The sequence below is a fragment of the Balaenoptera acutorostrata genome, chromosome X, assembly GCF_949987535.1.
Source record: "Balaenoptera acutorostrata chromosome X, mBalAcu1.1, whole genome shotgun sequence".
NCBI classification, from domain to species: domain Eukaryota; kingdom Metazoa; phylum Chordata; class Mammalia; order Artiodactyla; family Balaenopteridae; genus Balaenoptera; species Balaenoptera acutorostrata.
In genome coordinates this window covers 26,807,619-26,835,599 of record NC_080085.1, presented here as the reverse complement: position 1 = coordinate 26,835,599, position 27,981 = coordinate 26,807,619, and the positions used below count along the sequence as shown (strand labels likewise).

The 27,981-nt window shown below is 38.9% G+C and overlaps 1 protein-coding gene across 1 annotated transcript; it reads left to right on the top strand.

The window, feature by feature from the left end:
* The first annotated feature begins 22,925 nt into the window (after positions 1 to 22,925).
* On the top strand, positions 22,926 to 23,572 carry LOC130706475 (5-azacytidine-induced protein 2-like). Its single transcript, XM_057538636.1, has one exon. It carries the CDS (start codon positions 22,943 to 22,945, stop codon positions 23,570 to 23,572), a length of 630 nt encoding a protein of 209 aa, XP_057394619.1. The 5' UTR covers positions 22,926 to 22,942.
* The last annotated feature ends 4,409 nt before the right edge of the window (positions 23,573 to 27,981 follow it).

The window sequence follows — 27,981 nt, the reverse complement described above, 5'->3', positions numbered from 1 at the left end:
AGTTGTTTTCCATTGTCTTACACCAGTGTCCATTTGACGGTGCAGTGCCACGGCTGTCCTTTGCCCACAGAATTAAATGCCTCATTGTTTCTCCCTTGTGCGGTGAGAATACCCATTTTAACGACGGAAGCTGCCTGGTGGAGTGGGAGTGGAAGGGCAGGGTCGAAGACTGAGTTGGGAACTTGCTTCTGGTTGTTAACCTGTTTTATTTCCTACATCGTTATTACCTAACTAACCTCCTAAAATCAAATCACACTTTACTAAATTGTCATCTGATTATCATTTTAAGATATGCTATCAGAATCTTAAAAATGAAACTAAAAGGTCTTCTTATCAAACACATGAATATATAAACCGTCCACCCTCTCATATATTCTCATTATTTCCCTACAGGTAAACAAAATTATTCATATTTAGATATCCACATCAGGAAGACTTATATTAAAAACATGGATAACCTATGCGCAAAAGGGTTTAAATTGCTTGCTGCATATTGGGTTCAAAAACGAAAGAAAGTACAGATAATCCTTGTTTTTCCTTCGTGCAATGGTATACTGGTAAATGTTTACCAACTGGCTCCCTGGAAAAGAAAAAAAAAAGCCCCTATTTGTAGTGTTGGCAGAACTCTGTGGTATAGATATTCCCACCATGGCCTAGCCCAAGCTGCTAGGTGAGGTGTTTCTGAAGGCTGAGCAGCTGTGTGGGCTCTCCCGAGCAGGTGCTAGCAGCTCCAGCGCTCCACTGTCTGAAGGTCTTGCATCTGTCTCTTCCCTTCCACTCCAACACACAGTTCACACCTTTATTACTGCTTGCCTACTACATTATAACATTACAATGTCATCATCTGGGGCTTCCCTGGTGGCGCAGTGGTTGAGAATCCACCTGCCAAGGCAGGGGACACGGGTTCGAGCCCTGGTCCGGGAAGATCCCACATGCCGCAGAGCAACTAAGCCCGTGCGCCACAACTACTGAGCCTGCGCTCTAGAGCCCGCAAGCCACAACTACTGAGCCCATTGCCACAACTACTGAAGCCCACGCGCCTGGAGCCCGTGCTCTGCAACAAGAGAAGCCATCACAATGAGAAGCACGTGCACCGCAACGAAGAGTAGCCCCGCTCGCCGCAACTAGAGAAAGCCCGCATGCAGCAACGAAAACCCAATGCGGCCAAAAATAAATAAATAAAATAAAATAAATAAAAATTTATATATAAAAAAAAGAATGTCACCATCTGTTTGCCCCCTCCATTTCTCAGTGCTCGCTCACTGCTTTTATCAGTCGATTAATAAAAATCACTGAGGCTCTATGAGCAATTCCCAGGGAGAAGCCCTTTGGATACGCAGAAACGTAATTCATGGTCACTGCCCTCACACTGGTTACAAGCTAGCTAGAGAGATGAACACATGCATTCTGAAAATTCAAAGTTGCATGAGACAAGTACCTAAGGAGTGGTTTCAATACAAATTGCTCTAGGATTTCGGAGGAAGAAAGTATGAGGTTGGTATGTTAATAGTTTAAAAAAAAAAAGATGTGGATTAGTTTTTCAAGGTAGAGGTCCAGTGAATGTTTCTGTTTGTCCGCTTCTGATCCACTTCCTGCTTTTGAAGACTTTTCTGCCTTACGAATGGGAATCAGGGCCTATCTCTCAGTATAAACACTGAAAATGCTAAATACATGATTTCCCAGCATTCTCTGCAGCTAGGATACGGACAGGTGAGCTCTGCTCAACCAATTAGGTACACCCACCCCAAAGTTTAAATCCGGAACAGGCGCACAACAGCAAGCACTACTTAGACTCTATTTTGCAGATGAGCAGTGGCTGAAGCAGCAGCAGCAGTGCCAGCCTTGCTGAACAGGCCACAGAGACAGTGACGCTGATGGTAAGACTTGGGGTCCTATGTCCCAGTTTGCTGCAGTGGTGATGGTGTGAGTTCTGAATCCAGTTTTTAACAGAACACATACTACTCTCCTGAGACTTATGGGATGTGATGTGACTGTGGCCATGGCTCCCACACAGCCTCCATTTTCCTGTCCAGCTTTACTCACCTTTCTTGTTATTCTATTATGCTAAGAGCTAGTCTCTGTTGCTTGCAACTAAGGAATCCTGACTGACATTTAGAGGCAGGGAAGTTGTGCCGGCAAAATGAGCAAAGAAGTAGTTAGGAGTCACATCACCTAATTGCTCCAAATACTTCGATAGCTAAACAGGTACTGAAGGATAAATTCTAACTTCTGTAGTCTACCCTTCTGGTCCCTTTTTAACTACTCAGTTGATCTTAAACACACTGTGAACTGTACTATGACTATCCCACCTCTCTACCTCTGCTCATTCATTTCCTCCCCACCACCGCCCCTGGAATGCTCCCTTCTCCTCACTGAGTCTAACTAAATCTTACCTATTTTGAAAGGCCTAGCTGAGACGTTTTATTTGTCAAATCTTCCTAGACTACCCTGACCCATTAAAATCTTTCTCTTCTCTGTACATTCAGAGCACTTAGTGGCATTACCAAGGATTTAGAATATTCTGATACTTTGCATGACAATTTATCATTCAGCAAATATTCACTCCCTCCCTCTCCCACCGTGGGTAGAGAATGCTTCTTCCCCTAAGGATGCTATTCTTGACCATGTTATTTATTTGCCTTGGCCAATGGAATGTGAGCAGAAGCCTAAGTGTGTGCTGGCAGTCTGGCTTACCTCTTGTGCCCCAGGGATTCACCATGAGGAGATCACGCCCTTGCTAGCTGCTGAGAGTGCAGATCTGAATCTAGTTTGGACCCAGTCCTAAGTCTGACCAGCTGAACAACATGTCTTTGAGTGAAAAAAATGCTTGCTGCTTTATATCACTGAGATTTTGAGGTTATTATGTAGCCTTATTGCAGCAATTGCTGATACACCATCTCTTACTTCTACATTTTCAGTGTCAGTGCCTTCTTTTCTAACTAGATTACACATTCTTCACAGCGTCATTCATGCTTTATCTTCTTTGGTATGCACACATCCAGAACAATGGAGTGGTGTGTTTGGTAGACATATGCTTACTCATTCATTCATGAAAGTTTATTAAACTCCTACTCTGTCCCATGAAGCCATTTTTCCAGATGCAAGGGACAAAGGTAAACGTTACAGTTCTTGCACTGAAAGATTACATAGGTTGATGATGGAAGGAGACAAGAAAATGGTATAATGATAGTGGATAAGTGCCATGACAGAGGAGTACACAGAGACCCAGGGGAAGGACAGTGATGGCTAGCTCACTCAATTTGGTACTGGGTTGCCCAGTAGAGATGGCAGGTGGTAGCATGTTAGTAAAGGCTTCTCAGAGGAAGCAAAGTTTAGACTGTGTCTTAAGGGAGTTATCCAGATGCAGAAGGATGAAGGACATCCCAGACAGAGGAACAGCACATGTACAGCTACAGAGGAGTGAGATAGCCTAGCATATTTGGGAAACTGCATGTAATTCAGTGAGCCTTCAACCTCCACTTTGTGTGGGGAAATGATCCAACTTTCAAAGTGCTTCCCAAGCATTTTCTGCTTCAGAGAGTTCATAAGATATCTCAAAAATCAGGAAGTGTGATGCCTCCTGCTTTGTTCTTTCTCACGATTGCTTAGGCTATTTGGGGTCTTTTGTGGTTCCGTATAAATTTTAGGATTGTTTTTCCTACTTCTGTAAAAAATGCCAATGGAATCTTGATAGAGATTGCATTGAATCTACAGATGGTTTGGGGTTTTATGGACATTTTAACAATATTATTTTTTTCAATCCATGAATATGGGATACCTTTCCATTTATTTGCATCTTATTAATTTCTTGCATCAAGGTCTTGTAGTTTTCAGTGTAGAGATCTTTCATCCCTTTGGTTAAATTTATTCCTAAGTATTTTATTGTTTTCAATGCTGTTGTAAATGGGATTGTTTTCTTTACTTCTTTTTTAGATAAAACAATGTCTTCTGCAATCAGTGTGTGATTCAATCCACCAGGCACACAAATCTCACACCATGATGCACACAGAGATTCTTAGAGCCACTGCCATTGTATGGAATAAGGAAGCTTCAAATAGAGGTTACAGCAGTTTTGATTAGGCCTGTGGGGGAAATATGTCGTTAAGTAATAATGATTGCTAACACTATGGAGCTCTTACTAGGTGCTTGGCACTGTTCTCAGTACTATACATATGTTATTTCATTTAATTGTCACAGCAATCCTATAAGATAGGAATCCTATAAGATAGGTACTATTATTATCCCCACTTAACAGGTGAAGAAACTGAGGCAAAGTAAGATTAAGGAACTTGCCCAAGGTCACATAGCCAGTAGTGGTTAAGCCAGATTCAAACCCAAACAGTCTGATGCCATCCTCTTTGTGCTTAATCTCTGTTCCTTACTACCTCCAGATTAATGGTAACATGAACCTGAAAAGAACTATTTAAGTCAACATAAGGAAGGGCCATACTCAAAACATGGCTAATATAAACATAAAAATATTTAAGTTCCTTAATATCCATTTGAAAGGGGAAAAAAAGAAAGAAAGCTTTATCCTATACTGCCTCTCAGAAGCCTGAAGGAGTGCAATGGGGACCTGAAAATGACTGATTAAATTCCTATCATCCTATAAATGAAGAACCCATTCTATTATTAGTGAAATGGCTAACACCAAGGGTAGTGGCTAAGAAGACATGAACGCTTACACGATACAGTGAAAAATTGCTCTGAAGTATGTAGAAGGAATCAATTCCAGTGTTAGTTTAGTCAAGAAACTAAGATTAATTGGAAGCCACACATTTTGACAGAATCTCCAATGATCTCATTTCCAAGACATGAAATATTCTTCTAGGGATGATTAAACAGAGCTTACACTTTCATCTTTAAGGTATGATTATTACCTTTTATTTTATTTGATTAGTATATATCAAGGACATGATGCTTTTCATGTTGCTATGAAGCTGGGGTAGAAAACTTGCAGACATGTCTCCAGATTCTCCAGTTCAATTCTTGACATTTTTTTTTTTTCTGTTTCAGCAATGATCTTATGAGTAAACATTCTCCAATGTGAGTTCTTGGCTCACTTGCTATAACACCATGCTATTCTTCCCCCTCTCAGGGAAGTTTGGCATGCAAATACAGGAGAGTGCTGTTATTATAGGAATAAACTTAAATCCCTTCTTGTGTTTCTAAGAAAATATATCACTCATGGGCAATACTTTTTGTTGGTGCATACACTATGTCCCTTAAAGCTCTCTCATATATCCCAAGGGTAGAATCTTGGAAACTGTATTTCTCACACTCTTGTGAACAGGGTTTCAATTAGACTTCATCAATGAGAAGCACCTGCATATTTGGACACTGGAAGAGAAGGGGAAGCAGTCCACTTCCATCTTGCTGTCCCAGATCATCCTAGCAGAAGATGAGAATGCTGAGGGTCCCACATGAACTTTTCATTGTCTTAGCCCACAAATAACCATTTCTGCTCCCAGCCCATTGCCCAGCTCCAGTTGGTTGTGGCTCTGCCCACAGGAAATATAAGTGAAAACATGAATATTTGGTAAGAATTACATGTCTGTGCTACAGGGGTGGTACTTTATATATTTGACATATTTATATTCAGTGTTGTTTGGATCACTACTGGGTCCAAAAAGAAGTAGAAAGGTGTGGGCTGGAATGCACGTGAGCTCTTGAATCAAGCCAGTTAGGTAAGAACAGTCGGTGAAAGGAAGTAAGACTTAGTGGGTAAGATCATTCTCTAAGTCTGAGAGTCTGCTTCTGTTTTGTAAATAAGTTCGTTTATATCATCTTTTTTTAGATTCCTCATATAAGCGACATCATACGGTATTGCTCTTTCTCTGTCTGACTTACTTCACTCAGTATGACAATCTCCAGAGAATGAACTTATGGTTACCAGGGGGGAAGGGTTGGGGGGGGGGAGGGATAGTTAGGGAGTTTGGGATTGACATGTACACACTGCTGTATTTAAAATGGATAACCAACAGGGACCTACAGTATAGCACAGGGAACTCTGCTCAATATTCTGTAACAACCTAATTGGGAAAAGAATTTGAAAAAGAATAGATACGTGTATATGTATAACTGAATCACTTTGTTGTACACCTGAAACTAACACAACATTGTTAATCAACTATACTCCAATATAGAATAAAAAGTTAAAAAAAAAGATTTAGCGGGTAAGAAAGAACAGGAAGTAGGGTATGGTGGAACTGAGAGCACACGAGCCACGATGGTGTCACAGTGCTTCAGGGAGATCCAAGAAGTCAATGAGAGTTGACTGGGAAGAAGCCAAAATGGAAGGAATGAATCTTGTGAATAAATCTTAGCTGATGATCTGGACCGAGGAGAATATCTGTCAGTGTTCCTGATTTATGTGAAGTTGTTAAAGAAGATATGTTTTTAAATGGCCATGACAAATTGAAACAATGATCCTTAAAGAATATTTTTTTTCCCAAAAGGAGAGGCCTCTTTTTAACACTATAGAAGCTGCATGACCTTTTTATTAAACATTCAAGCAATATCTAAGCATATGAAGTAGAAAGTGACAATCTCCCACATAATCCTAACCCCAAGTAGAGTTATTGATAATGGATGTTATCTACTGCACATATAAATAAATACATGGATATGTAGATACTTACCTAAATATAGACCACATATGCTGTTCTATAATCTATTTTAAAATATTACCTCATTACCTCTTTTCCTTGCCCTTACATAAGGCTCCACTTCATGCTTTTTAAAGATGACAGGATATTCTACTCTAAGGATTACCAAAATCAATTCAGCCAGTCCTCTGAAAACAGACATGTATCTTTTATTCTCTTGCTATTATAGAAATGCTACAAAAACATCTTGAACATACATCTTTGTGTACATATGAAAGTTTATCTGTAGGATAAATTTCTAGAACTAGAATTTTAGAGTCAAAGAGTATGTGCATGTAAATTTTTATGTATACGGACTATTGCTTTTCATAAATACTGCACCAATTTGCATTTCTACCAGTAGTATATAAAAGTGAATTGCATTTTTTAGGAATATATTCTACAAGGTTCTCACACAAGAACTCATGCAATCAACAAAATCAAACCTTGTAGAAGTTTTGAACAATTAATAGAGAATAGAAGTGGGAATTCAGCAACATTTATATCACAGTGACATTTTCCACAGCCCACATAAACAGGTGGGCTATGACTGGCATAGAAAATCCCAAGAGCCTGAGGGGATGGTAAGAGTAGTTTTGAATCTGTGCTTTGCTGCAGTTCTTTCCTCCTCAAATGAAGGAAGTACCACCTTTGGAATTTCCATTTAAGTTACTGGAGGTAGGGACTGAGGGGTCCTGAGCTTTAGGAGCTCATCAGTAGCTTTTATTTGCTCAATGAGTATGATATTATTACCACCTCCATCCTGTGAATAAGGACAACAGTTGTTGAATCGATTTAAAAAAATGACAACCTTTTGAGGTAGTATGCCTATTTTAGAGACAACACATTGCACACTCAGGCAGCTCAAGTTTCTTAAAGTGATTTCACAAGTTGGTAGTGTTAGAACAAAGATCCAACCTAAAGACTTCTGATGATACATCCCATGCTCTTTCTGGGCTGTCCAAACCTGATATTGAATTTATTCTAAATTTTGGTTAGACCCTAAACATATTCTGTTGAGATCCGTTGTCTTAAGCATGAAATCCATGTATTTATAAACTTGGATTTTAAGAATTATACTTTATCTAAATGTTACATGAGATTTAAAAGTTAGTCAGACTCCTGTACTTTTCAGAGAGACCTCAATAGGTGTTTTTTTTCCTCTCTCTGAAAATCAGGAATTTTAAACCAGAAGTATAAACAATTTGTAAGATTACATTAAAATTTCCAAACTCATGATATTCAAACAGTAGAGTTCTAAACTGAGTATACACAGTCTTCCTATACTCTCTCTTTGACATCTGTTTATCATCATGGGAATATTTTTCTCATATTATAGCTGGTGACAAAGGTGATTAATAGTATATTCTTGATATTTTCAAATGTCACCTTTTAAAATATTTTTTCAAAATAACATGGGCTTCAGAGATAAACCCACGCACCTATGGTCAACTAATCTATGACAAAGGAGGCAAAGATATACAATGGAGAAAAGACAGTCTCTTCAATAAGTGGTGCTGGGAAAATTGGACAGCTACGTGTAAAAGAATGAAATTACCGCGATGAGGAGTGGCCCCCACTTGCCGCAACTGGAGAGAGCCCTCGCACAGAAACGAAGACTCAACACAGACAAAAATAAATAAATAAATAAAAATTAAAGCACTGTGGTTTAAAAAAAAAAAAAAGAATGAAATTAGAACACTCCCTAACACCATACACAAAAATAAACTCAAAATGGATTCGAGACCTAAATGTAAAGCAAGACACTATAAAACTCTTAGAGGAAAACATAGGAAGAACACTCTTTGACATAATTCACAGCAAGATCTTTTTTGATCCACCTCCTAGAGTAATGGAAATAAAAACAAAAATAAACAAATGGGACCTAATGAAACTTCAAAGCTTTTGCACAGCAAAGGAAACCATAAACAAGACGAAAAGACAACCCTCAGAATGGGAGAAAATATTTGCAAACGAATCAACAGACAAAGGATTAATCTCCAAAATATATAAACAGCTCATTCAGCTCAATATTAAAGAAACAAACACCCCAATCCAAAAATGGGCAGAAGACCTAAATAGACATTTCTCCAAAGAAGACATACAGATGGCCAAGAAGCACATGAAAAGCTGCTCAACATCACTAATTATTAGAGAAATGCAAATCAAAACTACAATGAGGTATCACCTCATACCAGTTAGAATGGGCATCATCAGAAAATCTACAAACAACAAATGCTAGAGAGGGTGCGGAGAAAAGGGAACCCTCTTGCACTGGTGGTGGGAATGTAAATTGACACAGCCACTATGGAGAACAGTATGGAGGTTCCTTAAAAAACTAAGAATAGAATTACCATATGACCCAGCAATCCCACTACTGGGCATATACCCAGAGAAAACCATAATTCAAAAAGACACATGCACCCCAATGTTCATTGCAGCACTATTTACAATAGCCAGGTCATGGAAGCAACCTAAATGCCCATCAACAGATGAATGGATAAAGAAGATGTGGTACATATATACAATGGAATATTACTCAGCCATAAAAAGGAACGAAATTGGGTCATTTGTTGAGACGTGGATGGATCTAGAGACTGTCATACAGAGTGAAGTAAGTCAGAAAGAGAAAAACAAATATCGTATATTAACGCATGTATGTGGAACCTAGAAAAATGGTACAGATGAACCAGTTTGCAGGGCAGAAGTTGAGACACAGATGTAGAGAACAAACGTATGGACACCTAGGGGGGAAAACCGCGGTGGGGTGGGGATGGTGGTGTGCTGAGTTGGGCAATTGGGATTGACATGTATACACTGATATGTATAAAACTGATTACTAATAAGAACCTGCAGTATAAAAAAAAAACAAACAAAAAAACTAATACTAAACTTTCTTTGGGTTATTTGTATGGAAATATGTTAATATAAATGTTTCAGACATTACATGAAATTTCTAAAAATCTTATATTTGTATTTGTATGGAAATATGTATGGAAATATGTTAATATAAATGTTTCAGACATTACATGAAATTTCTAAAAATCTTATATTTGTATTTGTATGGAAATATGTATGGAAATATGTTAATATAAATGTTTCAGACATTACAGGAAACGTCTAAAAATCTTATATGTTCTGGTATAATGTTATAAGTAATAATCCTAGTTATTACTTTAAAATGTATATCTCAGAAATAACTAATTTTCTTGTCAACTGCATTATTATGAACTTTCATCAGATCTTTAACCATGGTCATTTTTAAGTCTTTTGTCATTTACAGACAGTTCTGGGTGTACTCTGATGATTTTGCAAATATGTTCCTATAAAAGGGTTTCATCTTCAAGAAATTCATGGAAAAGACTCTGACAAGTACAGGTTTCTGGTAACTGACTGTACTGCTGAACTGAATGAATAAGCATTTTCAGAACTCTAATGAAAAACTGATGAACTCATAAAAGTGCTAACAAAAGATCAAGATGAAAAAAAAAATTAATTACATGGGACTGAGTGAACTGATGAGGATGAGTATAATTTTTGTGACTTTCTGTCTGAATTAAAAAAAAAAAATCCCACAAGGACTCAGAGGCAAAGAATATACAAATCAATTTTCACTGCAAAGTAAAGGAGCTGTTACAGTGGAGGATTACTGGACTGAATGTCAATATTATGACATAGTATGAGTGTGTTTCATGTTTGGTAATTGCAATCATTGTTGCTTTTGCTGTGGTCATCCATGTACAATGCTTGGTGTCAGTCTATCTCTTGTAAAAATAAAATACAGCATGTGTGTGTGGAAAAATAAAATAAAATAAAATATATATCTCAGAAATAACTAAATTTCCTTGTCAATTGCATTATTATGAACTTTCATCAAATCTTTAACCGTGGTCATTTTTAAGTCTTTTGTCATTTACAGACAGTTCTGGGTGTACTCTGATGCTTTTGCAAATATGTTCCTATAAAAGGGTTTCATCTTCAAGGAATTCATGGAAAAGACTGACAAGTACAGGTTTCTGGTAACTGACTATACTGTTGAACTGAATGAATAAGCATTTTCAGAACTCTATTGGAAAGCTGATGAATTCATAAAAGTGCTAACAAAAGATCAAGATGAAAAAAAATTAATTACATGGGACTGAGTGAACTGATGAGGATGATTATAATTTTTGTGACTTTCTGTTTGAATAAAAAAAAAAGAAAAAAGAAACTGGAAAGAACCAAAATGTCTAATAACAGGAGATTTGTTAAATAAGTTATGATAAATTTCTTTGTTGATCTCTTGTACATAATGAAACTGTTCAGTAATGAAGATGAATGCTTGTGCTATAAAGTATATATGTATAAAATATATCTGCTATTATCCCCCCCCAAAAAAGATGATCAAATATAAAATTAATATTAAAACATTAAAAAATATATATTCAAAAAACTGAATTAGGTAATTCTATATGTACTCACTTGGAAAGATATGCACATTGAGTTAAATATGTTTCAGAGTAACATTAGCATATGCTCTAACTTTAACTTTTAAGTGATGTCTGTATAGTTACTGTGTATATGTTACATAGGCATGTGATATATGCATGTACATGCATTTGCACACACACACACACAGAAGAGTCTAACGGTGTATACAAACTGAAATTAGAGAGGAAGGCCTCCTTTACATACTTCAGCACGGACCGAATTTGCTACAACAGGCACAGACTTCTTTAAAAAATTTATTCATATTATCAAAAAAAAAAAAACAGGCAAAGAGACTATAGTGTTCATTCCCCATCATTCTAAATAAAGAGGTCTGATAAAAAATAACATGGGCTTACTCTTCTGTCTCATTTTCCTTTCTTATATTCCCTCTTTTCTTTCTTTCTCTCACATTTTTCCTTTGCTATATTAAATTTCCCTAAGAACTAACCCTGGTATTATGATTTCATTTCTTGATGTAACACCACTGACCCATTTTAAATCATTAGTAACTTTGTAAAGGCAACTTGTTATTATACCTAGAGATAGTGTAATAAATAGGTTAGAGAGTATCTGACTGTAATCACACAGAGTAGATTGGCTAGTGTTTCCTATTGGGGAAGCTACAAAGGCCCCTTAGAGAAAGAAAAATCTGTGCTGGGCTGAAGGCAACTTAAAGCAACAGACTGCATTTTGGTTATCACTGAATCCCCAGTCTAAAACAATGCCAGGAACTTAATAGGAAATCTATAAATATTTATGAAATGAATGTAGTTGTTAGGCAGGTTACTTAACCTCCATGGCCACGACTGCTGCACAGCTTCTCCAAGGCACTGTAGATAACAGATTACATATGCCCAGAGACATATGTGCATGACAACTCTGTCTGTTGTGATCTTAGTCATTATTTTATAATACTTTTAGTGTACTTACTAAAATCTTGCGTGCCTTCCTCTTTGTTCTACTGACCTAGAATTTCCATTCGTAGGTATTATTGAACAGAAACATGTACATATGTGCATGTATGAGAATGCTCATAACAACATCATTCTTAGTACTCCCCAACTCGAAATTACCAAAATGTCATCAGCATGGTAGATTACAATGGAATAATGCACAGCAATGCAAATGAATAGCTATACACAGTACCACGGATACTTACTAATACTGAGAAAGACACCAATGCAAAAGATTAAGTACTGTAAGCGTGCATATACATATAAAGTTTAAAAGGTAAAACCAAGCTACTGTGTTAGAAAACAGGATACTTGTTACTCTGGGGAAAAAGCTTAGGTTAAGGACTGTGAGGAGCTATGGAGGGGGCTTCTGATGTGCTGGTAATGGTTTATTTCTTGATCTGGGTGGTAGTTACATGGGTGTGTTTTCTTTGTGACTATTCATCAACTTGTATAATTATGATTTATATATTTTTTTCTGCATATGTGTCATCACTCCATAAAACTTATTTAAAAATTAAATGCATTTGTATACAAGTACAAAGGCATAATAGCAAGTAACTGGAATGATAGACATCTTGGGAGCCTTTAGGTTGGATTGAAAAGGAAGAAATAAAAGTGCCATTCATAAATGCTATCATTGTGTACATATGGAAAATCCAAAATTACCAACAAACAAATTAGTAGAATTTAACAAGATTGTTGGATATGAAATCAACATTAAAAATCAACTGTAGGGCTTCCCTGGTGGCACAGTGGTTGAGAGTCTGCCTGCCAATGCAGGGGACACGGATTTGTGCCCTGGTCTGGGAAGATTCCACATGCCGCGGAGCAACTAAGCCCGTGAGCCACAACTACTGAGCCTGCACGTCTGGAGCCTGTGCTCCGCAACAAGAGAGGCCGCGACAGTGAGAGGCCCGCGCACCGCGATGAAGAGTGGCCCCCGCTCGCCACAACTAGAGAAAGCCCTCGCACAGAAACGAAGACTGAACACAGCCAAAAATAAATAAATTAATTAATTTAAAAAAATCAACTGTAAATGGCCATCATCAAAAAGTATACAAATAATAAATGCTGGAGACAGTGTGGAAAAAAGGGAACTCTCCTATACTGTTGTTGGGAATGTAAAGTGGTACAATCACTATGGAAAACAGTATGGAGGTTCCCTAAAAAACTAAAACTAGAGTTACCATATGATCCAGCAATCCTATTCCTGGGCATATATCTGGAAAAGACAAAACCTCTAATTCGAAAAGATACATATACCCCAGTGTTCATAGCAGCACTATTTACAATAGCCAAGCCATGGAAACAACTTAAATGTCCACTGACGGATGAACAGTTAAAGAAAGTTGTATACATATACACAATAGAATATTACTCAGCCATAAAAATGATTGAAGTAATGCCATTTGCAGCAACATGGATGGACCTAAAGATTATCATACTAAGTGAAGTAAGTCAGAGGAAGACAAATATCATATGGTATCGCTTAAATGTGGAATCTAAAAAATGATACAAAAGAACTTATTTACAAAACAGAAACAGATTCACAGACATAAAATAAACTTATGGTTACCAAAGGGGAAGGGGGGAGGGATAAATTAGGAGTTTGGGATTAACAGATACACATTACTGTATATAAAATAGGTAATCAACAGGAACCTACTGTATAGCACAGGGAACTATATTCAAGATCTTGTAATAAGCTATAATGGAAAATAATCTGAAAAAGAATATATATATGTATATATATGTGTGTGTGTGTGTGTGTATAAATGACTGAATCACTTTGCTGTACACCAGAAACTAACACAACATTGTAAATCAACTATATACTTCAATTAAAAAAACAACTGTAGGGCTTCCCTGGTGGCGCAGTGGTTGAGAATCTGCCTGCTAATGCAGGGGACACGGGTTCGAGCCCTGGTCTGGGAAGATCCCACATGCCACGGAGCAGCTGGGCCCGTGAGCCACAATTGCTGAGCCTGCGCGTCTGGAGCCTGTGCCCCGCGACGGGAGGGGCCGCGATAGAGAAAGGCCCGCGCACCGCGATGAAGAGCGGTCCCCGCACCGCGATGAAGAGTGGCCCCCGCTTGCCGCAACTGGAGAAAGCCCTCGCACGAACCGAAGACCCAACACAGCCAAAAATAAATAAATAAATAAATAAATAAATAAGAAAAATCCTTTAAAAAAAAAACAAAAAACAACTGTATTGATTATATAACCAGATGATTCTTTGTAGTAGCAACTAAAAGAAATATAATTTATAATTAAAGATTATGTAGCACCTAGGAATAAATCTAAAACTCCATTCCCTGGGCTTCCCTGGGGGCACAGTGGTTGAGAGTCTGCCTGCCAATGCAGGGGACACGGGTTCGAGCCCTGGTCTGGGAAGATCCCACATGCCACGGAGCGACTAGGCCCGTGAGCCACAATTACTGAGCCTGCGCGTCTGGAGTCTGTGCTCTGCTACAAGAGAGGCTGCGAGAATGAGAGGCCCGCGCACCGTGATGAAGAGTCGCCCCCACTTGCCGCAACTAGAGACAGCCCTCACACAGAAATGAAGACCCAACACAGCCATAAATAATAAATAAATAATTAAAAAACAAACAAACAACTCCATTCCCTAGTTTTAAGGAGAAAAATTAAAGATGATCCAAATTAATGAAATGATACACATATCATTCATGGATTGGGTGGCTCGATATTGTGTGTATATACATGTGTGTATGTAAATATATATATAGAGAGAAAAGTTTTTAAAAAATATAAGTATATAAAAATTACCCCAAATTGATCAATTGTCAATAAAATGCCAGTCAAATATTCAACAAATTTTCTTGTGCAATGTTACAAGTTGATTCTCAAATTTATATGGGAATACAAAGGGCCGAAAACAGAGAAAATTATCTTGAAGTTTATTAACAAGATGGGAGGGCTTGCACTACTGGATATCAAAACGTATTCTAGAGCTACAGTAATTATTGTATTGGTACTCAGATAAATAAGTAGAAAAATGACACAGATTAGAAAACTCGGATATAGATCCAACATTAATGGACACTTGATTCATGACAAACAGGGCATGGCAGTGGAGAAGTAAGTCTTTTCAATAAGTAAATGGGACAACTGGGTAATCACGTGGGAAAAAAGGAAATGGCAGTCTCTTACTTCAAACCTATAATTTCCAGATATATCATAGGTCAAACGTAAAAAGCAAAATAATAAAACTTTAGAAGTTAATACAGAAAAATATCTTCATGACCTTAGAGTAAATAAAGACTTATACGATAAAACAGAACACTAAAAGCACTAACCATAAAGGAAGATGCATGAATTAAAATTAAGAATTTTATCAAAAGTTACTGCAAACATGGAAGAAGAAGAACACAGCATGGGAGAGGAGATTTGCAACACATACAGCCAATGAAGGATTAATATTGAGAATATATAAAGAACTCCTACAAATAAATAAGAAAAATGCAAATAACCCAATCGTAAAATAGTCAAAAGTCGTGAATAGGCACTGCACAAAGAAATCAAATGATATAAGAGTATGAAAAATTGCTTAATTCCACTTACAATCAGGGAGATGCAAATTTAGATTACAATAAGACACCAGAATACAGCCATGAGATTGGGAGAAAAAGCAAAAGCAATGGAAATCCTTACAATACCAAGTGTTAGTGAGGATGTGGAGCAGCTGTAATCCTCATATACTGCTGGTGAGAGTATATGAGATCATTATTCTTCTAAGTAAAGCCAAGTGTGGCCTGTTCTGGTTGTGTAATTTTGATTGCTTAGCCGAATCCCCAAACCACCAAGAGCGGGCATGACAAAAATTGATAGTCAAGTTTTGAGCATAGGGGGGGTAGTTTGATAGAAGAAACCAGGGCTCCTGATGAGTACTGAGTGGCCGTACCAGCACTGGACTGGTTGATGAGCAGTCATACCATACTTTGGGACTTCACCTGAGAGTGATACAACCTTCTTTTCAAATTTAAGCTACTGTTAGTTTGGGTTTTCAGTCTCTTGAAGCTTTAACTAATTCTAACAAAATGCCTTTTCTTGGGTAATATTTCTGAGTGCTTACTATGTTCCATGAACCATATTAAAAGGTTCACATAAGTTATCTCATTCAATTAACTCAACAACTGTACTAGGGTTCTCCAGAGAAACAGAACCAACAGGAGATAGACAGATACAGATATAGATACATAGATAAAAGGATATCCATTAAAACAATGGCTCATGTGATTTTGGAAGCTGAGAATTTCCAGACTCAGGAGAGCCCAAGATAGAGTTCCAGTCCAAGTCCAGTAGCATGAGAAGCAAGAGAGCCAAGGGTGTAAGTTCTAGCCCGGGTCTGAGTTCGAAGGCAGGAGAAGACTGATGTCCCAGTTCAGAGACCACCAGCCAGAAAGAGCAAATTCTCCCTTACTTAGCCTTCTTGTTCTATTCAGGTCTTCCATGGGTTGGATAGGGCCCAGCTATATTGGAGAAGGCAATCTGCTTTACTCAGTCTACTGATTCAAATGTTAATCTCATCCAGAAACACCCTCACAGAGACACTCAGAATAATGTTTATATCTGGGTACCCTGTGGCCCAGTCAGGTTGACACAAAATTAACCATCACAACAACAGTAATGAAGTAAGTACTGAGACACAGAGAGGTTACCAAATGTGTGATGAAGTCACACAGGAAGTTTAACACCAGAACACACAATTTTCATTATACTTTATACTACTGCCTGCCCACCTATATATGAGCCTTACCTATCTGTGTTGCTCGTAATATCTAAGAGTACTCTCTGCACACAGCTCTTGACTCGTATACCATTATATACCCTAAAATACTGACTTGGATTAATCAGACCAAATAAAGCATTCAGAGGCTTCTGATCTAAGGATACAATTTTTTTTTTGCATTCATTCAAGATGAGTCCTGAATAAGCTTTCAATTCTCTTGGTTTTAGCAAAGTGAATTTTCAGTACAGAATGAGATGTTAGTTTGTGGAAACTACTGAAAACATATCTTGACAGTAAGTGTTTGCATTTCAGTAGTTGATCTTTATGATGGAAACAAATAAACAAATATACAACAAAGCTTATACAGAAAACCATTGCAAAGGAACTCAATAATTCCCATATGTAGTATTTTCTAAAGTTTTTTTTTTCCCTTTCTCAATGAATGTGAATTTAGGGCAAAAACCAAAAGTACATCTGTTAACGGAATTAAAATTGCTAGATGTCAACTTCTTTTCCAAAAGAAGTCCTTGAAAACCTTCCCATTTCTAATCATTCGTTTCCTCATTATGATAGGTGGGAAAAAATGATGGCATAATTCCTAATAACCAGAGGTGGATGTGTATCATATTAGTAATGTGGTACAAAAATAAATTTGAATTACAGGTTTTCCCTTAGTTAAATACAAAAATATTCCTTCACCGTTTTGACAAATAGTTACTGAGTACCTACATGTGCCAGGTACCACTCTAGGATCTGGAATTTATGACCACAAGTACACGTTTGTTGGAAAAGACAGACAGTAAACAGATAAATGAAAAGTACATTACAGAATGTCAGGTAGAGATAAGCATTATGGAGAAACATGAAGCAGAGTAAAAGAGAGTGAAGAGTGGGTGAAGATGTGGCACTTGGGCAGAGAACTGAATGAAGTGAGGGGACAGTCAGGCCTATATATAGAGGAAGAATGTTCTAGATAGATGGGAACAGGCCCTGGAGCAGGCTGCCAGTATGGCTGGCAAGCCTTGAGCGAGGAGAGCCCTAGGCAATGAGGTGAGTGAGGAAGCCAGGATTCAGTGCTCTAGAATGAGAACTATGCATGGAATACAGTGCACATGTATATGCATCAAATTACAGAAAAAAAGCAGAGTAGAACATTCGGTGCTAAACTTTTTTGGTGATAATATTAATCTAAGATGGTGAACGGAATAATTGTTGCACTAGCTATCTCATTTCTGCTGAGTTTTCCAAATATGGCTTTGGGATTTGTGGTAGGTAGCTTACATGGCTCCCAATGGCTCCCTGCCTCCTGGTATTCACACTTTTGTGTAATCTTCTCCTCTTGAGTGCAGGCTGAACTTAGTGACATGATTCAAACAAGTAGAATATGGCAAAAGTGATGAAATGTTGTTTCCACAATTAGGTTCCAAGACTGTGACTTGTGTCTTGCTAGCACGCCTCCTCTTGCTGGCACTCTCTTGTCCTTTCACTTGCTTGCTCTGATGAAACCAGCTGCCATACTGTGAAATGCTCTTATAGAGAGGCCCATGTGGCAAGGAACCAAGGGAGACCTCTAGCCTACAGCTTATGAGAAACTGAGACCTAAGTTCAAGAGTCCATCAGGAACTGAATCCTGCTACCAACCACATGAGTGAAATAGGAAGCAGCTTCTTTCCAATCGGTGCCTTGAGGTGACTTTAGCCTTGTGGGAAACCCAGAGCTAGAGGACCCAGGTAAAACATGCCTGGATTCCTGTCCCATAAAAACTATGAGATGATAAATGTTTTTTAAGCCACTGATTTTTGAGACACTTTATTATGCAGTAATATATAATACAGGGCTGCAGTTCTGTTTCTATATTGAGCACTCAGGGGGAGGAAGTTTTCCCTGCAGGTTTAGTATTCTTGTGTGTGTTATAGAGATGGGAGAGGGTATTAAAGATCCTTTAGTGAGAAAAGTATTTGCTACTTAGAGTTCAAGCTTATTCAGTTTTCCCAATAGGGAGAGATATGAAAGTAATGATACTTGCTTTGTCCCCTGTCCCCACCCACTTACACGTTTCTATTAAAACATTTCATGCCCAATGCCCTGGGACTTACAAATTATTAAGAGGGGGCTTAAGAACATCCCTCCAAATATATGTACATTTATTATAAATTACAAATATATTATAAATCTATATTATAAATTGCATATATAGCTATGCTAATATGTTATATATAATATAATGCAGTCACAAATTTAGATGTTACAAGAGGATGAGGTGGAAAATAAATATTACCTTGAGGAACACTGGCTTAGCTGACCCCTATTCAATCCTTCAGTTCTCAGCTCAATAATTACTTCTCTGGAAGTCCTCCTTCTCCCAACCAGGTCGGATCCTCTTTCATAGACCTCTGACTGGTGCATGGGTGGGTCAGTGGTAGAATTCTCGCCTGCCATAGACCTCTGATTCCTTTTTGCCCTGAGCACTTATCTCAGCTTGTGATCATGATTATACATTAATTGCCATAGTTATTTCACTAATCTCTGTCTCCCCCACAAGATTAAAAATCCCATGGTTGTGTGGAGCACCTGCACTTTTTCTCTCAAGTATATTCTTTTCTTTGTTAATTAATTTATTTTATTTATTTATATTAGGCTGCATTGGGTCTTCATTGCTGCGCCCGGGCTTTCTCTAGTTGCGGCAAGCGGGGGCTATTCTCCGTTGTGGTGTGCGGGCTTCTCATTGCGGTGGCTTCTCTTGTTGTGGAGCACAGGCTCTAGGCGCGCGGGCTTCAGTAGTTGTGGCTCGTGGGCTTCAGTAGTTGTGGCTCGCGGGCTCTAGAGCGCAGGCTCAGTAGTTGTGGCTCACGGGCTTAGTTGCTCCACGGCATGTGGGATCTTCCCGGACCAGGGCTCGAACCCGTGTCCCCTGCCTTGGCAGGCGGATTCTTAACCACTGCACCACCAGGGAAGCCCTCTCAAGTATATTCTCAGAGAGGGACATAGTGCCTGGCATAGAACTAGAACTCAGTTTGTGGAATGAATGGAGAAACAAGTCTCATGACTCTGTTCTTTCCTTTCCCAGATATGAGTCTCCAGCTGTCAAGCTGGGAGACCAAATCTTCCCGTGAGGATTCTGGTGACCCATTCAGCACATTTGGGCTCTTCTTCTGATCTCTTCTATCATTTCATGTTGACAGTTCAGACTATGAGCTTCCTCATGTTACCTCCACTGGAATCCTGGGTGTTGATGCTTTGTCTGAACTGGACTGTGAACCCCAATGTAAATGGGTCAGAATGGAGGTCATTCCCACTTCCTAAGCCAACTTCTCTTAGCCCCAATCTTGTTAGGTCTACCTTTTCATCCATTCTGACTCCATTTAGAAGTTTTCAGCATGCTATGTAGAAAGTCACAGTGTTACACTACTTCACAGGGATCCCAGGAGAATTAAATGATAAAATGTACATGAAAACACCTTAGAAACTGTATAACATTATTCAAATATTTGTTCTTTTCTTTGTAGTGTACAGAGGTTTTCTTCCTTCAGAAGAAAATACAATAAAATGATCAGGAAATAAATTGTTGGAAGTTTAGCAATTCACTGCCATTAAAAATAACTGATCAAGAAATAAGGCAGGGACTTCCCTGGTGGCGCAGTGGTTAAGAATCCGCCTGCCAATGCAGGGGACACGGGTTTGAGCCCTGGTCCGGGAAGATCCCACATGCCGTGGAGCAACTAAGCCCGTGAGCCACAACTACTGAGCCTGCGCTCTAAAGCCTGCGAGCCACAACTACTGAGCCCGTATGCCACAACTACTGAAGCCCGCGTGCCTAGAGCCCGTGCTCCGCAACAAGAGAAGCCACCGCAGTGAGAAGCCCGTGCACCGCAATGAAGAGCAGCCCCTGCTCGCCGAAACTAGAGAAAGCCTGCGCGCAGCAATGAAGACCCAATGCCTCCAAAAAAAAGAGAACATTCCATTGTATGGATGTGCCACATTAAAAAAAAAAAAAAAGAAAAGAAATAAGGCAAATAGGCAGGCTTACTTGTACAAGCTATCCAGGGAAGAAGTGATTTTTCTTCTGAGCCAGATGAAAGTAAACCAAGGTTTATTGATTCAGCTGTTGCTACTAGACATCATGTTTGGCACAGATTAAGCGTTGGCTGCTAACTCCAGCACATGTAGCTCCAACTTCTTCAATGAAAGATACTAAGGTGAAGCCCAGGTCTTCTGTTTCAAAACTGATTAGAAACTAAATCTACAAACAAGTTTTTAATATAGTATACTAAGATGGAAGACTGCAATGCATAGGGTCTGAAGCAATAATTTTGAGAGTTTAGTGTGAATAGGTTTCACTCAGAGATCTTGTTAAAACTCAGATTGTTGGGCCCTACCCCCAGAGGGTCTGATTCACTGGGCCTGTGAATCCTCATTTATAACAAGCTGTTATGTGATGTCAATGCTTGTCATCTGTGACTCACACATTGAGTAGCATAGATCTAATGAATAACTGTTTTATGGCCCAGTGTGACAGATTCAGAATGGGCATCTTTATAACCCAATTTCAGTTCTGTGAATATATTCTTTCAAAAGATATATGTCCAAAAAGATATGTGAAATACTTCTACTTTATGGTTAATTTTCTATGTGGAACTAGCAGCCCATGATCTACCTAAGGGAAAAATGAAATAAGTAACAATAGGTAATCTTTGGTTTTCTCCAGAAATTAGATATAATCTGGAGATAAAAATCATATCCTACTTCCTTGCCAGACAAAATCTTGAATGTGAGTGAAATGAAGGATTAAGTGAAGAATGTCACACCACTTCAAATTCTCAGGGTTGGAGTTTAGAATTAGATAACATGTAATCCAATTCCCTTCATTTCTAGACAGTGACAGGGGAACTGTGCCCACTGAAGGTGAATGACACAAGGTCATGTAGATAATGAAAGGCAGGGCCAAGATTGTAACCCAAGTCTTCTGGTTGGGAGCACAGTATGCTTTTCCATCCAATAATTTCCTTTCCTGCCGGAAAAGAGCAGGTTACACATCTGGTTGGAACCTTTTCTTGGCCTCATCAATGGCAAAGATTACAGTAATTTATGAAAATCTTCTCTACCACTTTAGAAAACATTTTGGCAGTTCATCAAATGATCAAACACAGAGTTACCATGTGATCCAACAATTCTACTCCTATGTTTATATATATCCAAGAGAAACGAAAACCCATGTCCACACAAAAACTTGTACATGAATGTTCATAGCAACATTATTCATAACGGCCAAAGGTGGAAACCCAAATGTCCATCAATAGTTGAATGGATAAACAAAATGAAGTATATCCATACAATGAAATATTGTTCAGCAAAAGAAAGGAACGAACTGGCTCCCCCTGCGTGGCGCGCGGCCCAGGCGGGCGCTGACAGAGCTGGGTAACTGGCCTTCTCTGGCGGCGGCTCGGCCCTCCTTCCAGGGCCTCCAGGGCCGCAGCCCACTGGCCGGCCTTGCCAGCCTTGGCGCCGCCGAGGCGGGAGAAATGGGAGTCCCTCCGCAGCGTTCCCAGGGCGGCTGCCTTCGCCGGGGAAGCGGCGCTGTCTCTGAGGAAACCGAAAGCCCCCCGTGACCCGGTTTGTTTTTGGTCCGTTTCCAAACACTGGGGAATTGAAACTCGGCGGCTCTGGGGGCAGCCCTAGGAGCCTGTGTGCAGGCTGTCGTGGATGCACTGGTAGATGATGGTACCTGCATTCTGAATCATGAACAAGCCCATAGGAGAGATACAGTGACTCCAGTCTCAGTGTATTCAGGAGATGAATCTGATGATACCTGCATTCTGAATCATGAACAAGCCCATAGGAGAGATACAGTGACTCCAGTCTCAGTGTATTCAGGAGATGAATCTGCTGCTTCACATTTTGCCCTTGTCACTGCATATGAAGACATCAAGAAACGACTTAAGGATTCAGAGAAAGAGAACTCTTTCTTTAAAAAAAGAATAAGATTTTAGGAAGAAAAGCTTATAGGAGCTCGAAGGGATGAAGAAACAAATTCTGTGGGAGGAGAACAAATAAATAAGGCCTATCATGCATATCGAGAAGTTTGCATTGATAGAGTTAATCTGAAGAGCAAATTGGATAAAATGAATAAAGACAACTCTGAATCTTTGAAAGTACTGAATGAACAGCTACAATCTAAAGAAGTAGAACTCCTCCAGCAGAGGACAGAGATGGAAACTCAGCAGGTGATAAGAAATTTAAATCCACCTTCATCAAACCAGGAGGTGGAAAAGTTGAGCTGTGACCTGAAGATCCATGGTTTGGAACAAGAACTGGAACTGATGAGGAAAGAATGTAGAGATCTCAAAATAGAGCTACAAAAATCCAAACAAATGGATCCATCTCAGGAAGACAGTCTGAAGAGCAGAGATCTCCAAAGACTAAGCATTTCAAGTGATAATATGCAAAGTGCATACTGGGAACTGAAGAGAGAAATGTCTAATTTACATCTGGTGACTCAAGTACAAGCTGAACTTAAGAAAGCTGAAAACCCCAGCTGCAATCAAGAAAGCTTGCACCCCAGCAGGATGCATGGAAGACCTTGGGAAAGACAGCACAAAACTGCACTTGACAAATTTTACTGCAACATACAAAAGACACGCCCCTCTCTCGCCAAACGGCAAAACTCTTTGTCATGTCATGTCTTCCCCTTTACCAGGAGATGTAAAGGTTTTATCAGAGAAAGCAGTTCTCCAGTAGTGGACAGATCATGAGCGATCCATTCCTCACGACGGCACAAACTTTCAGGAACACAACTCTTATGGCAGAAATTCTCTGGAAGATAATTCTTGGGTATTCCCAAGCCCTCCTAAATCAAGTGAGACAACATTTGGGGAAACTAAAAATAAACCTTTTTCTTTACCCAACCTGCCACCACTGCAGTACTTGGATCAACATAATCAAAACTGCCATTATAAAAATTAATTCTGAAGAGATTCATGATGTTCTCACGAGGTTGCTGTGCCTCCCTCAGTGGTTTTCTTGGGAAATCATTGATAAACTGAAAGCAGATTTTGATTAAACTTTTGCAGAGTTCTTCAGTATTTACATTTGCACATAATGTACCATATTACATAGTTGATTTTCCAGTATGAAAGAACACCCTCCAGCTCAGAATCAGAATCAGAATCAGGTATATGTTACTAATTAATAAATTAACAAACCTAAGGTGTTTCAAAAAAAAAAAAGGAAATGAAATAGTGATACTTGCTACAACATGAACAAGCTTTGAAAACATTATGTCAATGAAAGAAGTAAGTTGCAAAAGTTACCAGATACTATATGATTTCATTCATATGAAAGCCCAGAATAGGGAAATCTATAGAGACAGAAAGTAGATTAGTGGTCCTTTAGGTCTGGGTTGGTGAGGGACACAGGAATAGGGGAATTATAGCTAAAAAATATGGGGTTTCTGGAGAAGGTTCAAGATGGTGGCATAGGAAGATCTTAAACACACCTCCTCCCATGGACACAACAAATCTACAACTACATATAGAATAATTCCCTTGGAAAAAGACCTAAAATTTGGATGAACAAATCCTCCACAAAAAAGGGTAAAAGGACAGCACTGAGATAGGTAGGAGAGAGAGAAATATGGGCTCCCAGGGAATAACCCACATCTCAGCTGTGGTGATCCACAACCAAAAGGGATCACAAGGTACAGATCTTTTCCCTGAGGAGCAAGGGATTCCAACTGCACATCAAGCACTCCAACCCCTAGATCCTGCACAGGAGAGACAAGTCACCTAAACACCAGGCTTTAAATACCAACAGGCAAAATGCTCAGGAAAACTACAGAACTGCATGGAACAGAAGACGAACTCTTAAAGGGCTTGCATGCAGACTCACTTGGCTTGAAAACCATTGCAAAAACACCAGATTGAAAAGCTCATGGACCATAGGTGATGGGGACCCACTTACTAATATTGAAGCAACTGCTAGAGAGGCAAGAACCAGTTGAGATGCTCCCTGGGGACTGAGTCATTGGAGGGAGCCAACCTCAGCGTACCTTGCTAATACTGGCACTGGTGGGCACCATTTTGGAATTCTCTAAACTGTTCGTGACAGTGGGCACACCCTGCTGAAAGCCCTGCCCACCCCTGCACCCCAGCTGGGCCTCATAGCTGACCAAGCTATAACCCTGCCCACCAGTGCCCCAGGGAAGCCACCACCAGGCCCTGCAGCCGGTCTGGGTGACAGCCCTGCCCTTTAGCACCCTGCAGCAGCTGTAGCCCTGCCACAAAAGGTCAAATACAGCCTACAGAGGGGACACGGCTTGAAAACCTGGCTCTGGTGGCCAGGTAGGATTGCACTTCTGAGCCCCACAGGACATCTCCTAAATAAGGACACTCCTTCAAGACTGGTAGACATAGCTTATCTACCTAAAACAGAGAAACAAACACAGAGAATTAGACAAAATGAGGAGACAGAGGAATATGTTCTAATCAAAAGAACAAGACAAAATCTGAGAAAAACTTAATCAAAACAGAGATAAACAATACACCTGATAAAGAATTCAAAGTAATGGTCATAAAGATGCTCACCAAACTCAGGAGGAGAATGGATGAACAGAGTGAACTTCAATGAAGAGATAGAAAATATAAGAAAGTAGTAAACAGAAGTTACAAATGAACTGAAGAATACACTGGAAGGGTTCAACAGCAGACTGGATGAAGCAGAAGAACAAATCAGCCAGCTGGAACACAAAACAATGAAACTCACTCAGACAGGGCAGCCAAACAAACAAACAAAATAGAATTTTAAAAAGTAAAGATACCTTAAGGGACCTTTGGGGACAACATCAAGCAGAATAACATTCACATTATAGGGGTCCCAGAAGAAGAAGAGAGACAGAAAAAGGGTCAAAAAATATTTGAAGAAATAGTAACTGAAAACTTCCCTAATCTGGGGAAGGAAACAGAAATTCAGGTCGAGGAAGCCCCAAGAGTTCCAAATAATATGAACACAAAGGGACACACACCAAGACACATTATAATTAAAATGGTAAATGTTAAGGATAAAGAGAAAATCCTAAAAGCAGCAAGAGAAAACAACTTGTTATATACAAGGAAAACCCCATAAGGCTATCAGCAGATTTTTGAGCATGAATTTTATAGGCCAGAAGGGACTGGCATGACATATTCAAAGTGCTTAAAACAAAAAACAAAAAACAAAAAAAACCTTCTAACATAGAATTCTCTACCCAGCAAGGTTATCATTCAGAATTGAAGGAGATATAAAAAATTTCCCAGAAAAGTAAAAGCTAAAGGAGTTCATCATCACTAAACCAGCTCTACAAGAAATATCAAAGGGACTTCTATAAGCTAAAATGAAATGGTGCTAATTAATAATAAGAAAACATACGAAAGTAAAAATCTCACTGGAAAAGGTAAATATATAATAAAAGTAGTGGATAAATCACTTATAAAGCAAGCCTGATGGTTAAAAGAGAAAAGTAGTAAAAATAACTAAAACTACAATAATTAGTTAAGGGATGCATAAAATAGAAAGATGCAAAATTTGTCAGCAAAAGTATAAAACATGGGGAGGGGGTAAAAAGATAAAGATTTGGAATGTTTTCAAATTTAAGTTGCTACCAACCTAAAAGGATGTCATATGTGACTCTTACAGTAACCACAAGGAGAAAATTTAAATACACAAATTAAAATGAGAAACGAGGGCTTCCCTGGTGGCGCAGTGGTTGAGAGTCTGCCTGCTAATGCAGGGGACACGGGTTCGAGCCCTGGTCTGGGAAGATCCCACATGCCGTGGAGCAACTGGGCCCGTGGGCCACAACTACTGAGCCTGCGCGTCTGGAGCCTGTGCTCTGCAACAAGAGAGGCCACGATAGTGAGAGGCCCGCACACCGCAATGAAGAGTGGCCCCCGCTTGCCACAACTAGCGGAAGCCCTCGCACAGAAACAAAGACCCAACACAGCCAAATAAATAAATAATAATTAAAGGTGCTAATAATTTAAAAAAAAAAGTAAAATGAGAAAGGAATCTAAACATAACACTGCAGAAAACCAGCAAAACACAAGAGAAAAGAGAAAGAGAAATGAACAGAGAGGAACAATAACAGCCAGAAAACAATGAACAAAATGGCAATAAGTCCATACCTATTAATAATTACTTTAGATGTAAATGGACTAAATGTTCCAATCAAAAGACATAGAGTGGCATAACGGATTAAAAAAAACAAGACCCTTCTATATGCTGACTACAAGGGACTCACTTCAGAGGAAAGGACACACACAGAATGAAAGTGAAGGGATGGAAAAAAGATATTCCATTCAAATGGAAATGAAAAGAAAGCTGGAGTAACTTTACTCATATCAGACAAAATAGACTTTTAAACAAAGCCTGTAATAGAAGACAAAGAAGGGCATTACATTGTGATACAGGAATCAATCCAGCAAGAAGATGTAACATTTATAAATGTATATGCATGTAACAGAGGAGCACCAAGCTATATAAAGCAAATATTAATAGGCTTAAAGGGAGAAATTGAAAGCAATACAACAATAATAGGGGACTTTAACACCCTAATTACATCAATGAAAAGAGCATCCAGAAAGAAAATAAATAAGGAAACAACAGACTTAAAATACACATTATATCAGATGAACTTAATAGATATATATGGAATATCCTATCCAAAAGCAGCAAAAACACATTGTTCTCAAGTGCACATAGAACATTCTCCAGGATAGATCACATGTTAGGTCACAAAGCAAGTCTCAATAACTTCAAGAAGACTGAAATTATATCAAGCATCTTCTCTTACCACAATGATATGAAACTAGAAATCAATCACAGGAAAACGCACAAAAACATGGAGGTTAAGCAACTGAACAACCAATGAGTCATTGAAGAAATCAAGGGAGAAATAAAAAAATACCTAGAGACAAATGAAAACAGAAATACAACACATCAAGATCTGTGGAATGCAGCAAAAACAAATCTAAGAGGGAAGTTCATAGCAATACAGGCCTTCCTCTAGAAACAAGAAAAATCCCTCCCAAACAACTAACTTTACATCTAAAGGAACTAGAAAAAGAAGAACAAACAAAGCCCAAAATTAGTAGAAGGAAGGAAATAAAAAAATTAGGGCAGAAATAAA